The 16113-nt window shown below is 37.8% G+C and overlaps 1 protein-coding gene across 2 annotated transcripts in view; it reads left to right on the top strand.

Moving 5' to 3' along the window:
* Positions 1–16113, top strand: part of LOC110352209 (uncharacterized) — a 218199-nt gene that overhangs the window by 42800 nt on the left and 159286 nt on the right. For both annotated transcript variants that reach the window (XM_072033095.1, XM_072033096.1), the window contains exons 2-4: positions 6470–6525; positions 12673–12739; positions 13049–13231. In XM_072033095.1, the coding sequence (XP_071889196.1) occupies positions 6470–6525; positions 12673–12739; positions 13049–13231 (306 nt within the window). The remainder of the gene's footprint in view (positions 1–6469; positions 6526–12672; positions 12740–13048; positions 13232–16113) is intronic.

The raw sequence follows: 16113 nt of genomic DNA, 5'->3' as shown, positions 1-16113 counted from the left end.
CATGTCATGGGATTGCTACTGACTATTCCACTTGATCAAATGGTATGGAAGTCATACAGAGGGTGTCACATTTTTTCAGCTACCCTATTGGTTAGAAGTCAGCTTCAGCCCTATTAGACATGCTACCTACCTCAAAATGCAGGAATTCAGGAATTTGACTGAGGTCATGTTTGACAGCTCTTTGCCTGCTCAAGGTCTCAAACTTTTATTTATTTTTTTTTTTTGGTAGTAAATGAAACATCACTAGCTTTTATTTCCAATGGAAAACTAGTTCAAGGCTTCAAATCCCAGAGTCAGAATTCTGATTGCTAATTTTCTGTCTGCAACAAAGAAAAGTAGTGCTGAACCATGCTGACCAAGGACACACAGTTTAAAAAGAGCCAGGTATGACCTGTTTTTTTTTTTTTTTTTTTTTTTTTGCTGCTCTTGGTTGAAGACTGATGGAAACAGCTACAGACCTAAGGTTGCCTCTACCTACATTTTATTAGTTAGGTGGATCTTAAAAAACAAACTGCAGGTCAGTTTGTTTAGTCATCAAAATATCTTTACACAACACTATTTCTGGTTAGCAGTGTACAAACAGTGCTGTTAAGTTCCTGTCCATTTTGTTGCCTTTTCTATTATTGACATCATTACCTTAGTTTCTTTTTGTACTCAGTGGTTATGTCTTATTAACAGGTACATGACAGAGGTATGCACTCACAGCGTTGAATATATTGATACGTATGTGTAGTCAATGTTAAATGGCATACAGAAAAATACAGAGTAATGTGAATGTATAAACAAATAGACTATGTTGTTTCATGTTGACATGTATATGACACTAATCCAGAAACTCATGCCAGAGGCAAGTGAAATACGTTTTAAACCACTAGAGGTATTCCTTCTGGGATTGCTTATACAGTATGATTTCTGTCTCTTTTCTTTCAATCAAACTCTACTGATCTGTTAACAACAGTATCGATATCTCAGGTGGTATAATTGTAAAAGATGTTACTTTCACAAGATACATTTTCTTGTATTTTTCTGTGTATCTTTTCTGGTATTCTTGCTCAATTCAGAGAAAGGATGCAGGTAAAAAAAAAAAAACCTTTAAGATTATATTACTATGCACAAATATGAAATTTAGATCTATCACTGGTAAACAGCAATAAAGGCATTTTTTCTAGTGTTGATCATATGTGCTGTTTGCAGGGAAACTTTCCTGGAAAATGATGCTCCAATAATTATAGGTTCAGTCCTTGAACAGCAGTGTGTATAAAAGTTTTTTCTTTTCAGTAGTCATGGAAGCCAATGAATGAAGAGTAGAAGTTAACAAGGAAGCGTTAAATCTATGGCTAATGCAGACAGTCACAAAATGAACTAATTACTCCCTGAAAATAAGTTAGGAGAGAGACTCTGAGGCAGATTTCAAAAGTGATGGAGCTGTTGGCAATTAAATTGTGTATGGTCAAAATATATTATATTGCTTGCATGTTCCCTAATGGTAAATATTTTTCTATCTGTCTAGATTTTTATTTACATTTTTATGTATCCCCCTTAGATTTTATAGTATTGTTTTTGTGCAGTCAAATTCATGCACTGTTTCTGTCTCTGAAGCATATGTTTTTTTTAGGATTTGATGTACAGCTAAGTATTTTTAACTGACATGCTGCTTTAATTTGGAGGCCATATTATTTGAGAATTACAAGGCACAAAAGCCTTTTGTAGTGAAAGAACCTCTTTCACTGGAAGGACTGGGATATGGACAGGCAGGCAGAAGTCAGGACAGCATCAGTGCTGAGGTTCCTGGTACCATTACATTGCATCCAGAGGGATCAGCAGAAACCCACCATGGCTGATGGGGTCACAGAGACAATGCAGAACATGCACTAAGTTTGTAAGAGTCAGAGTGCAGCTGAGAAGCATAGTGCTATGGGTAACGGCATGAGGATACAATATCTTAATGGAAATTGGTGAGAGCGCAGTGTTGGTGTTACAAGAATTCAATATGTACCCCATAGGCACCTCCAGCCTGGCCCCCTTGGAGCTGGAATAGGGGTGACTGGAACATGAGATGGGAGTGCTGAGAGCTCTTGGAGACAACTAGGATAGCACAACCAGACCAGTCAGGTGGGATGAGCTCCTGCTGACACATGGTTGCAGGGTGCATGTGCAGCACGCAGTCACAGTGAGGAGAGCAGCCTCGCATGCACAGCCTGGTTGGAGGTATCATTTGTTCATCTGATGTAGGTTTTGGTCTGCCTTCACAATGTAAGAAGTGGCAGAGAAGGACGCTCTGGGATGATGAGCAATGTAAATGCTAAGCAGCAGTGTGGAAGCAGAGAGCAGGCTGAGAAGAGGCATGACCGTGACCAGAAGGAAGGTGGTTGCCATACTGTTGGCCTCTTGCCTATTCCCCTAGCCCTGCTGCAATGTTCTGGATTGTTTCTAAGCCTTATGGTGGGCAGCTGTGCCAAAGAAATGCCTGGCAAACAAAACCGGGAGATAGGTGTCCTGTTCTGGAAAGCCTTTTGTCCAGGTTAGGGTTGGCTTCACATTTCCCCTATTTCAGACTGTCTGCTGGGGATGACTAAAATTTTCAGTGCACTCAAAGATAAGCTTTGGGATATTGAGAGACAACTGTCCCTGAGCCAGGCTCTGGAGCAACATGATGTGTTTGTTTATGTCTACAATGCTTCTCATTTTGTGGAAGATGGGAATACTGCAAGGATGGCACAGAAGCCAAAATTTAGTATTTTGCTTCCACAGGAATTGCTGGCATGATTTAGCAGTAGGTATTACTACTTCATTGTATCATATCTCTACAGATAGAAAAGCCGTTTATCTATCTACTTTTTCAAGCAGGTAGAAAAAAGGCTAGGAACATTAGTCTAACAAGTAAAGTAATTGAATGTGAGCTTAATTTCAAGTGTGTTAATGATCTTTATAAAATTATATTTGCAGCAAGACCCTTTTTAAAAAAAAAAAAAAAAAAAGAAAAAGGTCAGGGGATGAAGAAATAAAGGATCTGAAACTACTTTGGAGGATCTGCTCCCAAAGTTGTTGATTAAAGAAGGATAATCACAGAGCTTGTAGCTTCAAAGGTCAGTTCTGCTGAATTTAATGACTGATGGATTCTCTTCACCAGAGGTGCAATTTTCCCCTCAAGAAATACTTCTTAAAGACCAATGCTCCTGAGCTGGTATTTATGAGAGTGTCTAACAGGAATTACAAGTAGGTTGTTAGGGTTATCATTTACTCAGTGGTTTCTGCCAATATTGTAGCACAGGTATCCCACAACAGTTCTTCTTAGCATGTAATAAATGGTGTACCAACTCAAGGTGAGAAAGAAATGAGGGCAGCCACTGTCACGACAAACTGTTGCTTTGTTACTCCTCCTATGAACCCACTGCTTCTCCACCAGCAGTCCCCAGCACCTTAGCTATGCCCACCATTGCTCTACTCTATCTATGTGCAATGCACTTGCCTGCATATTCAGAAGGACTTTAAGAAGATGCTGGGTAGGCAGCTACAAACAGGATGGCTTTTGTGCCACAGACCAGCGTGGCAAGAACACTTTATAGCTACATTTGCAAGACCCTTATTGCATGCAGGCTCTTAATGCAGCCCAGCTATTTCCAGTAGCTAAACAAAGCATAAAGCGTGAACTAATGTGAGGATGAGGTACTTCAGCCTGCACCAGCAGGAAGGTCTGTTGTTTTGATCACTTCCAGATCTGTGGCTGCTAACAGGAGCCCATCAATAACATTGTGATAGTCTACGTTATTTCTGTTGCATCTAATTCTATTTAATTCATCTATTTTTCAATTAAAAATTTAGATTATTTATTACAGAAAGCTACTTGGATAGGATGCCTGCTTGATTTAGTTTCCTTAGTATTTCCTTTTGTGAAAAGAAATGATTAAGAAGTGATTTTCTTCTGTAAGGAAAAAGGAAAAAAATGTGTGGGGGAAGGGGGAGAGAGAAATGGTAAGTACCAATTTTAATAACTTTTTAAATAACTTGTGATTGTTTTGTTTTGTCATTTTACTATAAATGTGCTAAAAGTAACTGAAGTCTACTAAATCATGCAAAACATTACATCTGACAGACACAAAATATCTGGCGGGATCTGAAATAAGATTTTTATCTTCTTGATAGACTAAAAAAGTTATGTACTTAGGTTTTGCTGTACTCTTTCAAAACCACAAGACAGTTTAATTCTAAGGATTTAGCTGTTATCCAGATAAAGAAAATAGGTTGATGAGGTTAAGGCCTCAGACAACATCCCTTAATGCAGTGTTAAATGTACTGCCTGACTGTTTTTTTTTTTTTTTTTTTTGAAGATAAAACAACGTCTGTAGCATGTTCTTTTAAAAATCACCAGAAAAGTCCTGAACCAAAACAAAAATTACCCCGGAAAGCCCAAATAATGGGAAGCTCTTGAACTCCAAGAAAATCACTGTTAAGACACTAATGATGTTTATATATTTTTGCGTTTGCTTACCTAATGTGGTCAATGAAATTCTTTAAATTAAGATGAAACTCCAAGTATTTCCATTGATGTTTGGATTTCCAGGACCATTGTGGCTTTGAAAAAGTCCTTATTATTGCACCTTTGGCTCCTCTTCAAAGCACAGGCATTGACCATGGCTGAAAATGTTGAATTTACAGCTTAAATCTTTATCAGTTCTTTCTGATGGCTGCTTCTTGTGATTCTACCTTTAAAAGGAGAGGAGACACCTCAAGCTTTTATTGCCTTTAATTTATTTCAGGTTGTTCCTTTTTTGCTGCTCCTGTTTGAAACATAACTGTTTTGCCATGCCGTTGAACTCAGAAATATTTACCTGCTGTATACAGTGGATGTGCAATTGGATTGGAGCTGCAACAGGAAAAGTCATGTAGATACTGCCTGGGTTTGAAAACCCATCCTGGATTTTGGAATCGGGACTCTGGGGTTGTTATCTAGCTATCATGTGTCTCAGAAATTTGACCTTAGCCTACCTGTGTGATTTCCATAGGGGCTTTATTTTTAGCATCATAAAATATTATGGAGCTGAGGACTTTCGGTGTGGTTTCTGCAATAGTTACGGGCCGTGCTGCTGGGGCCCTTTGGACAAGGCTCTTCACAAGAGGAGAGGGAGTCGCTGGCTTCTCAACCCCCTGCATCACATCAATGACCTTGGCACACCAAGTAGGGCACCAAAATCCAGGGGTGATGGCAAAGGTCAGCAGACTCTCAGTATCTGCAAGTCCTAGGCAGAGCTCAGCCCTTCATTCATTACTGAGCAACCAAAGCCACAATGCAACCTTTTTTCTGTGGAGAATTTGTGGCCCTGTTCACTGTCCATTGTAGTGATTTCAATGAATCCTAAGCACATACTTAATTCTAAGTACTTTGCATGGTGCCCTTAGGAGAGAGAGTTTCCTCAAATGGGGCCAAGCATGTACTTTGTATGGGGCATCCTCTGACCCAGTAGGTTGGTTGAATCTTCTGAGGGACTCTGAAGGGATATTTTTAATTGTTCAGTCTTGTTTTGTTTTCAGCCTCTGCAAAATAATCTGAATGTGTGTTTGTATAAATACATAAAGGAAAAGCTGGCAGAGAAAGAAGCCTGCTATTCATTGCGGTTCAGATCCTGCGACCAGGGAGTCAGACTGAGTTTTGCCATTGATTGGAGTGAGCACAGGAACAACCCATCTAGCCCTTTTGAAAGAATATTTTTTTTCCCACGTAGAGACAAAAGCAGATAGTATAAAATTGGAACATTTTTGTTGGTAGGATACATAACTTGTAAAATCATTGTAGGCTTCCATAATGGTTATAACATCTGTGTAGAGAATAATTTCCATACTTTTAACTGAATCTCATCACAGGGAGAGAGGCACAAGTGGGACTCGTTTAGATGCAGGAATCACAGAGGCACTTCTGAGTCCAGCAGGTCTGGCACTGCAATTTCCAGTTTAGGTATATTCTACAACAAATTTCATATAGTTTTAGTGGTTACTGTCTATGACTAGGAATTACCCACTTCTTCTCAAATATTTCCTTGGTGTTGTTGCATTTAAGCTTAAACTACTTTTATTTTTATTTTTTTATTTTTATTTTCTTATTTTATTTTATTTTATTTTATTTTATTTTATTTTATTTTATTTTATTTTATTTTATTTTATTTTATTTTATTTTATTTTATTTTATTTTATTTTATTTTACTTTATTTTATTTTACTTTATTTTATTTTACTTTATTTTATTTTATGTTATTTTATTTACATGACCTGATACAAAGTTTTCAAAAAAGATGAAGCGAAGCACTGTCCTCACTTTGCTCTTTGGTGAGGCAGAAGGGGGAACTACAGCAGCAGCAGACCTCCATCTTGGCAGGTTTCTGGGCTGGTGCTCTGCAACTCTGTGTGTTTAAACCTAAGGGTATCAATGGCAGCATGTGGACTGAAAATTCAGATGTGCTTCCTCTCTTTTGTTGTAGGAGGAAGTGTTTTTAGCTGTGGGTCTGAGAAAGGACAGGCTGGCATGGAAAAAGAGGTAAGTGAAGAAAAAAAACTTTTAGAAAAGGAAAATTAAAAGGCTATTAAAAATGCTATTCCTAACATTGCTATTTCATAATAATATTTGTCATGTGATGTGAGGGAAGTCAGCAGACACGTAGGCTCCTTTATATCATTGACAAGTCAAGAGGATGATTAACGAGAATACCAGACAATGTAATGGTAGGAGAAGGCCCACAGAAGTTAAACAAAAGTGCCTTCAGAATTTAGAGAATTCCCATGATCCATAGTAGGACCTCATTGTGCTTGTCTACTGTTTCTATTTTTGATTAGATTTATAAACACAGCACCACATATTTTCATGTGGCTCATAGCCCCAGGGCAGAGTGAGATTGACTGCACTGAAACTGTGAGGCTTGTGAATTTCGGGCCAGGGATGGAGTGAAATAAGTAGTGTAATTGTTTTTGTGGAGTGACCGTGGGACCTCCTCTGTTCTGAATTACACATGGTTCAACCCTTTGACCTAACCAACCTCGGCAATGCCTGGTAGATCTCCTAAAGCTGTGCTGAAAGGTCCTATCAGTGACATGTTGGAACATTATCTGTCATGTGAGATGTGTGCCAACAACCATATTAAACTACATTAATTACTAGTGAGGCCATGTTTGTGACAATCTCAACTTCATTTAACCCATCATCATGTTAGTTATTGTTTAAACAGGAAGAACAAATGGGGACAATTTATGAAATCAAAATCCAGCACCGGTGTTTTCTTTAATAAATTGTATGCTTTACTTTTGTTTTGTTTTGTTTTGTCCCTCCCCTCCCCCCACCCTGCATTTTTGTTCCTGTCATCAGCTCTGTAGCGTGAGTTTTGGAGGGATTTTTTATTTTAAGACTAGGCAAGAAAAAGACTGCCTCTTAATAGATAAACTCATATGCCAGTGTAATTGTTATTTTGTTCAGTGTAATTGTAGCTGATATCACAGTTGACTGCAAACAGTGCTTGTTTTCTAGCAAGAAAAAAAATCTATGTTATCTATGCTATGCTATGCTATGATATATGATATATATGATAAATCTATGCTATGATAGTTTATGTAAGACAAAGATCACATGTGGATTAGTCACTTGATTTACACCTTTTCTCCTTCATACTCTACATAGTGCATCTCTGCAGAGCAGTCCAGTTTGCACACCTCTGGAACAGGAGTGAAGCACTGACTTCTATTATTTTAATTCTCAGAGAACACCTTCCTCATAGACCCAAACCTATAGGTAACTAAGCATACTGTGAGTCCTCAAAAGGCAGCCCAGCATGTAGAAATTCAGGAGAATTCTTTGCACGTGGCCATTTTCTGAAACGAATCTGAATTTTACTGCATGGAATCTGAATTCCTCCATCGCAGTGCACAGGATCAGTCATGACTAGCTGTGCCCAACATTACGTTATAGACTCATAAGGTTACATCTTTCACAGAAGCTGCTTTTTTTCAACAGGGCTTTTCCCTTTAGCCTCATTTTCTAGCAAGAACAGTCTGAAATGAAGCAGGTATTTATTTATTTATTTATTTATTTTAATTGCTGCAGAGTCAGCTAAAAAATGTGTTTGACCCTACCAAGTGTCATTCTCATTAGCAGTGAAGAGTTTGCTCTCTGTAAAATCTAATGTGGAGTGCTTAAAGCAGACAGGTGCAAATTACAAGCTGTTTCTCTTTGGCTGCCATCCCTTAAATAGACAAAAGTAATAGGCTAGGAGAAGGGAAAAGGTTCCAGCTCCAGCTGCATAAAGGAAAGCCTTAACAGGGACATACCAGCTGGTTACAAGAAATAAATGCTGTAAATACCAACTAACACATTTGTGTCCATGCTCACAGAGGAATATGTTTTTAGTAAGGCTCCATCCCTTTTTATGCTCGAGGATCATTCTTTGAAAACTGTGCTCTGCTTTATGTTTAAAGGCTAATGCTCTCACTGAAGTAAATGAGAACAGAAGCCAACATACCTGTTCCTGTTTACCATCATTACACTCCTTAGAGCATTTCAGGCATTATTAGGTTCTTGGAGCCCTAGCAGTTTGACAATATTTCCAGCTACTTCTCTTTTGGCTGTATTCAGACAAGGCCCCAAAGGGAAAACAAAACAAAACAAAACAAAACAAACAACAACAACAAAAAAGGATGAATCTGCTGAGCTAGTTTGCTGATGTTAGAAACAGTTGTTCATATTAAGAACACCTAATTTAATTTCATGAAAGAGACATAACATGCCAGTATGTGTATGAATCTAAGGTATGCATTTCCTAAAAGGAACTAAAATTCTGTCATTCCAAAGTTGCTCTTCTTTTTGACTTCCAGCTTGCATGGGGACTGCTGTCTGGAAGCAGTAACTTTAACTTTAACTCTAAGGCTGCTGATGAGGTCTGTCTGTGTGATCTTCGTAAGCAGATAAGGGTAGGGAGACAGCTCAGAGCAGAGCTTGTTTACAGCAGGACAGAAGAAAACAGCTAGACGTAAATGAGGGCTGACGGTTTCATGAAGCACAATTGGTTGATCACAGATTCAATATGACTGCCCTGAACTGAGCGATGATCCGTACAGTATGCAAAATTCACTTTCTTGCTGGTCTGCGCCCACCAGCCTTCCAGCAGCTTTCCCAGAGCCCCTCAGCCACAGCTTTGAGTGGAACCAGAGCTGAACACAGCATTGTTTTACCCAATTCCTTTTGACAACAATCACATTCTTTTAAAAACTTCATAGGTTTTAGTTGTCACTGGTTATAAATGAGTTTTTTTTTTTTTTTCTTCCCTCACTGCTGCTGCTGCTGTTGCAGTTCTCACTGCACTCACACAGATCTGGGTTCCCCAAGTTCAGATACTCCCACTTTCTTTTGTTTAAATTAGTATTGGAAAGCAGGCTGCACATTTTAATGCCAACAGTGTGTGCAGTAACTGCAAAAAGGCGTGTAAAAGTTTAGGCTGTTTGAATTACATGATTAGTTTGCATTGTGATTAGCCTCTTCTATATACCCCTGTCTTTGCCATAATGCACTACAATGAAGATTAAAAAAATAAATAAAAAAATTTAGAAGGCAAGATTTTATTTCTCACCATCTTTGGCAGAGCTGACATAGGATGAATTGATATCATCAGAAGCTTCAAGCTTTCATTTGACTTTGTGAACACTGGGTACCCCTTTTCTATGTGCCAGTTGAGGATGGCATAGTCTTTGTGGATGTAAGATGGATCAATTCCACAGCAAGTGTAAATCAGCAAAGCCTTCGTCTCACTTGAGATTCTGGCCTCAAGTGATAGAACGTTATTATAATAAATGCCTTTTATGTTTATTTTTGGATAACGTCCTACAATTAGAAGATGTGTTTTTTTTGTATGGATGCACATTCATGTGTGTTCTTCTGGGTATGGTCACATAACTGGACATTGCCTGAAAGTATGGCATGTGGTCAGTGAAAAGATCTTTTATTTGCTATTGGAAACTGAAGTTTTGTAGGTACACATAAACTGATTAAAGAACAATCACTTTAGACATAAATTTGCGTAAATACATAAATTAACTAGTAGTAACTAATGATAAAATTAATATAAAATGTTACTGGATAATTTTGTGCCTTCTCTCTGATGAGAAGACAAAGTATTGTAAGGGATGGATGGGGGAGGGCTGGGAAAGGAAACCTAAGAGAAAGGAAAAAAAAAAAAAAAAAGGATGCAATTCATAGCACTTAAAGGTGCCCATGTTTAAAAGAGAAGGATGGGGAAATTTTCTGGAGGTAGGTATGAAAGGAGAAAAAGGAGAATGTCTTCTTCTGAACCACAAAGTGGCAAGAACTTGTGTCGATTACTCAAACACCACTGAAGTACTCCATTATTGAGTTACTTCGAGAAGTAACCCTGAAGAATTTCACTCTGCTGTAGAATATCAGGTATTACTTTCATTCTAAAAATATAGACTCATGAAAAACACCTTTTCAAAGGTGCTCATGTTAAGAACCAAGAGCATCACTTCTTTTGAAGTTCTTTGTAAATAAAAATCACAACCATATTGCATTGAGTACTTAAAAATACTAATCTGCACTTAAGTGAACAGTGCCAAAGAACATAGACTACCGTGTCCATCCAAAACAATTTTTGGTGCTAAGTATACTGATTACTGAAAACTAATAATAATAAAACCTCACAATAGTACTTTTTTTTTTGCTTTTTTTTTTTTTTTTCGCTTTTATTTTTTTTTCCTCTGTGAAAGAACATTTGTATGTCTTACAGGCTATAATAATTGAAAGGTAACTATGACAAATACAGTCCACAATTTGTTTTGCTGCGGAAGTGTGACATGAAGAAGGAATATGTGTATACATAGAAAGTAATGCAGTTGAAAATTTGCCCCAGAATATTTGTCTAGATGTTGTATGCTTTATTAATGTAAAGTTAACAGGTTTGTGTTTTGACTATATAGAGTTTAATAAGAAGAATTGTCATGCAACATTGTTACAAATACTGGTGGGATCTTTAAAACTAAATTAAATTGTTATGGTATGCAAGGAATACAGAAATACTTTCATATTGCAGAAGTGATATTATAACGATAATTATAACGATACTAACTGAGCTAATGTGTATTTTTGAAAGAATTTTCAGTAGCAGAAAAAATCAAAAGCAGTATGGTGAGTTTCTGAACCTAGTGAACCCTTGTCAAAATTATCATTTACTTCATTTGTGCTGCACACAGCTTGTAAGAATTTATTCCATTGCTTTGGCATTTATTGTAGTTTCCAGAATGTGTTTAGTCTGCCTTTTTAAAAATAAATAAATAAATCATTTACCTTTAAGGAGGACAGAAATCATCTTAGTTTAGAGGAATTCTACTGTTTTCAGACTAACATATATTCAGGTATGCGTATATATCAAGATATTATATTAGATATAGATAGATAGATATTAACCTGCCAGTACTATGGTTCAGTTGTTTTTGACAGATTTATTGATTGTGTCTGCTGCAAGTGTGTTGTTTTTTTTTACTGGAAATTGACACCCACAATCAAATGGAAAAGATGGATTCTTTAAAAATTGCATTTTTTCAATGATTCTTGTAATTAATCCTTTTGTATTGACAGTTTCCAGGAGCTACGTTGCCAGGACTGGTCTTTATCACCGAACAATTAAGCAACAGGTTTAAAAAAAAAACAAAACTCATTTCAGGAACTGCCATATGACATTAGAAAAATAAAAGGGTCTGAACTGTTTTCTTGCTTTGATTTTGGCTTTAATTAATATTCCCAGATGTGCTTTGTTTTAGATAATTTTTGCCTGCTATGACTGCTAGTGTCCATTTCAGGGATCTGTAGCTACACAGGAGCCCATATTGCTAGTGCTGTGCAAGGCATTATACCAAGATGGAATTTAGCACTTGGGCCTTCCTGCTGTTACTAGTGTGACCATGTTTCTTCTGGGCCTTGCTTCCCTACAGGAATTGGAACTTGTCAGAGTTGAGCTCCTCCAAGATCTCTCATTATTTGTTTTCACTGTAGCTCTGTTGGCATGTCTCTAATTCTAAATCAACTTTTCACTGTTGTAATGAATCCTGCCTCCTCTCACCCCTGGACTGTAATCTCTTTCGTGACATCTAGATGTAAATTATTTGTGTTTGATTTTATTTTATCCTCTCATATGAGAGGGTAGAGCTCCTTCATTTTTATCTGCCCTGTGATGAACAAATAAACTGATTATGTAAGTGAACCTAGGAAATGCAGAAGGAGGGATGTCAGAGAAGCCTTTCTGCAAATATTCTGCATAACCAAACTTTTCTAAATGAAGCGTTGAAGTTCTGCAAGTGAAATAAAGCAGTTGCTGCTGAATGCATGCTGTAAAGACAAGCCTTATAATGTTTTTCATTTGTTGAGGTTTCTTTGCATTAATTAAAATTGTTAAAAACACACACATACAACAAGTATTTTAATGTGACCTTCATTTGGCATTTATTTTAACTTTTCTTCTATTTTATTTAATTCTTCCACTTCTGTTGTTCAATTAGTGTTTGACCCCTTTAGCAGAGATGTAAATTAAATGACATTTCAATGCCATCCCATATTTAAAATACTGTGTTAGTTGTGGATCATAAAGGATGATCTTCATTCTTTAGCTAACTTATTCATTTAACAATTTCCCTCCAGAAGTTCCAGCAGAAGGCTCTGAAGCAAACTAAGCAGAAGAAATCTAAGTCGGCTGAATTTCTGATGGGTGAGCCTTGCTTGATGAGTTATTGCTCATAATTTGTGTAAGGATTAATTAACTAATTACAGACAAATGGCTGTGGGCGAAATTTTGCTCTTGCTTGTCAGGGTGCAATTTGTAATTATTTTAATCATTTATTCTTTTTTTTTTTTTTTTTTTTTTTTAGAGTTAATTTTAACCTAATTCTGTTTTGGCGACATTTGAGGATGATACACTTGAGTCTTTCAGCAAAGGAATTACTAGAAGGAATTTTCTGCTTGTCATTGAAATACACTTTGCTATAATGTGCTCTTCTGACCTCCTTGTTTTCCATAGTAAAAGAAGAGAGAGAGAGAGCAGCAACAGAAGGCATCGAAAATCCAGCTTTTAACATCAGCAGCACAGATCTTTCAGCATATCAGACTTCAGAAGAGGAAGTTATTAGACATGACAAGCTGCATAGCACCCTTGCAGCTCACCAACAAAAACTGAGGCTGCAAGCCCATGCTGAACCAAGAGGTGAGGCATCAAACTGGATTACCCTCAAATGGAGTGACAGTGGCTGCATTCCTCCTCTAACCTGCACGCTCTGCCGGTCGTTCCCATCCTGCCATGTCCAAACAACCACCCCTGAAAGCCCAAAATACTGCTGAAAACATCAGGTGACCACATGTTTAAGGACCTGTGTTCTGTCTTCATGCTCAACTGGCTTAATGGGGATGCAAGTTGCATGGTACTCCCTGCCAGCAGCTGGGAGTGCAGGGAGGCAGTTCTTTTTGTAGCACGTCCTGTTAATTTGTACCAGGTTGGATTTTGGAGGCACTGCAGCACACAGATGCTGCTCCCTTGCTGGCTCCCAAGCACTGAGTAGTTTTAAACAGCTTACAGATCCATAACTGATTGTTGTCCTCAGATCTCCCACATGCCCTCAGTCAATCAGCATATTGCCTCTGCTTCATTATATTTTTCAGCCACTTGTGCTCAGATATTTTTCGCAGAGAGTCCTGCTCACAGAGCTTGTCCAGGGGAGTGACGGTATAATACCCGTGTCTTTTAAGCTCAGACTTGATACAGCATCCAAAAGAGATACTACCTTGCAAAGCAATCTGTTTATGTTTTAGGCTAGTTCAAACTACAAAGAGCTTCACTGATACATCACTTTTCCTATCACAGAAATTTGGTGTCTTTTAACCTATTAATTGCTCCATTTTGAATTATTATTAGTATTGAATGTTATGACAAATGGTTATTTTTACTTAGTAAAATAGGAAAATAACTTTAGAATTTGAAGGCATCTCATGAGATATATGGGGAATATCTTAGCTAAGATTTAAAGTAAGAGCAAGAGTGCTTGAAGTCAGACTCAATCTTCCCTAAATACCCACTGAAAACACCACTGTATCGGACTGTGTAATCTCATCATCTTCAAGTGGACTGTGAGCATCCATGAATATGTAAATGTGCATCCAAAGCCTGAATTTTACAAAGGAACCAGAGTAAATGGTATGGCTTTGAAATGTCCTGCTCACCTAGCATTTCCGATTACGCTTCCAAGCAGTGATGCTCCTTGCTGAGTACCTTTGAGTAACCAACACAGGTATTTAAATGCGTAAGTACAGGATTGTGAGCTGAACTTTAGGCATTTGCTTTTAAAACTCTGAACTTTGTTGTGTTAAGATTTTATCATCACAGGACTGGAGAGCCCATGGCTTCTGATGGCCTCTTGCAAAATTAGGTTTGTCTTTCCATTTAGCCTTCATGTGACTACATAGTGCCACATGGAGCAGAAATTCCCTGTCTTTCCTTTGCCAGCCTGTCAGAACAGTGATTAAGTGGACAAAGGGATTGATTGTTTTTTCATGAAATATTCTATCTGGCAAAAATGAAGTTGGGCTCACTGGAGACTATCCACGCTTTCAGTCACTTCTTCAGAAATTCATGAATAATTTCTCCAAGAAAGGAACATTTTTATTTTTCTAAAACCTGAAATGTGTTCTTAAATATTTTTGATATTTCATCCACAGTAGCATTTTGTTTAACAAAACAAAACAAACAAACAAAAAACACCTAACTGAACATAATATTTGTGGAAGGAGCAGAAATGTTACATTTTGCCTTGAATGCAACACGTTAATATTCAGCTAAGTGTTATCATAGTTTTTAATTGTTGAAAAGAGTTGATTTTTTTCCCCTAGCAGTGTCTATTCCTCCTCAGCCTTCTGTTCATCCAGTTAACCAAAAGACCAGTTATTCACATAGCTCTGCCTCTAAGTCATGCAGCTATTAAAAAATAAAATAATAAAATCATCCATTTATGCCATCATAAAAAAGTCTAGATTGGAAGAGACCTCTACAGATCATCTGGTCCAATCTTGCATTAAATTATTCTTAGTCTAACTTATGTCAGGACTTGTTTGGCAGTCACAGGGGCCATTTCAAACTTATCAAGGACTGTTAATAAAACAACAGCTTCAAGCCTGTCCAGAAACCTGAGAAAAATTGAGCTAAACCTTCTGGTACTTCCTGAGCTAATTTTCCCCATCCCCAAGTGTAATAATACTTCATTAAGGAGGGAAAGGGAAAAGCCAACTACATAGATGTAGCATTGCATGATTGTAGTAGTAACTGATAGTATTTCGCAGTCTGAAGTGAAGACTAGGTTATGAATAGTTTGTCCCTTCTTGCAGCAGTGCCCTTCATGTGGTTTGGGTCCAACAGAGCCCAGGGAACCTGTTCCTTCAACCTGCCTGTCTTTGCTTTGCTCCATCCTCATAGTTGCTTCTATTTCAGCTTGCAGCAAAAATGCATGTGAAAACTACCCCCATCTAGTGTGGTGCTAACTCGATCAGCTTCCTTTCTTCTGCCATTAGATCTCAGGAGACACTGTGAAGTTAACAAGAGACGTTTTAAGACCAAAGTCTTTACCCCATCTCTGCTGGTTCCTAGGAGGCAAGGCTTAACGCCACCCTGGAAGCTCCTGCCCTAGGTGAGGATTACCACATGTACATGCAAGGCTTGTTACCTCAGCCTGTAAAGCGACAGCCTTTTCTACACTTCATGCCAGGTTTCCTGAAGGGAAATGCTTGCCAAACACAACAACACAGCCTGTGTAAAATAAACATATTTTACTCTACTACTGTTTCCATTCATTTTTTTCTCCACTTTTCTTCCCCAGATGCCAATAAAATACACATCCTTTTAGGATTTCCTCCCCTCCACAACCACCAAGTTCTCCTTTAGTTCTCAGACACCAGGCTGAGATTAGGTTACTTACTCAGTGTGGAATAGCAACTTTAAAGATTGGTGTTAAACTGCAGAATGCAAAAGCAGTTATAACCTTAAGCACACAATTATTTAATCACAGCATTTAGCAGATTACAGGTTCAACACACTACATAAAC

Source organism: Anas platyrhynchos, chromosome 2, assembly GCF_047663525.1.
Source record: "Anas platyrhynchos isolate ZD024472 breed Pekin duck chromosome 2, IASCAAS_PekinDuck_T2T, whole genome shotgun sequence".
Taxonomy (NCBI): Eukaryota; Metazoa; Chordata; class Aves; order Anseriformes; family Anatidae; genus Anas; species Anas platyrhynchos.
This window is presented reverse-complemented; position numbering and strand designations above follow the sequence as displayed.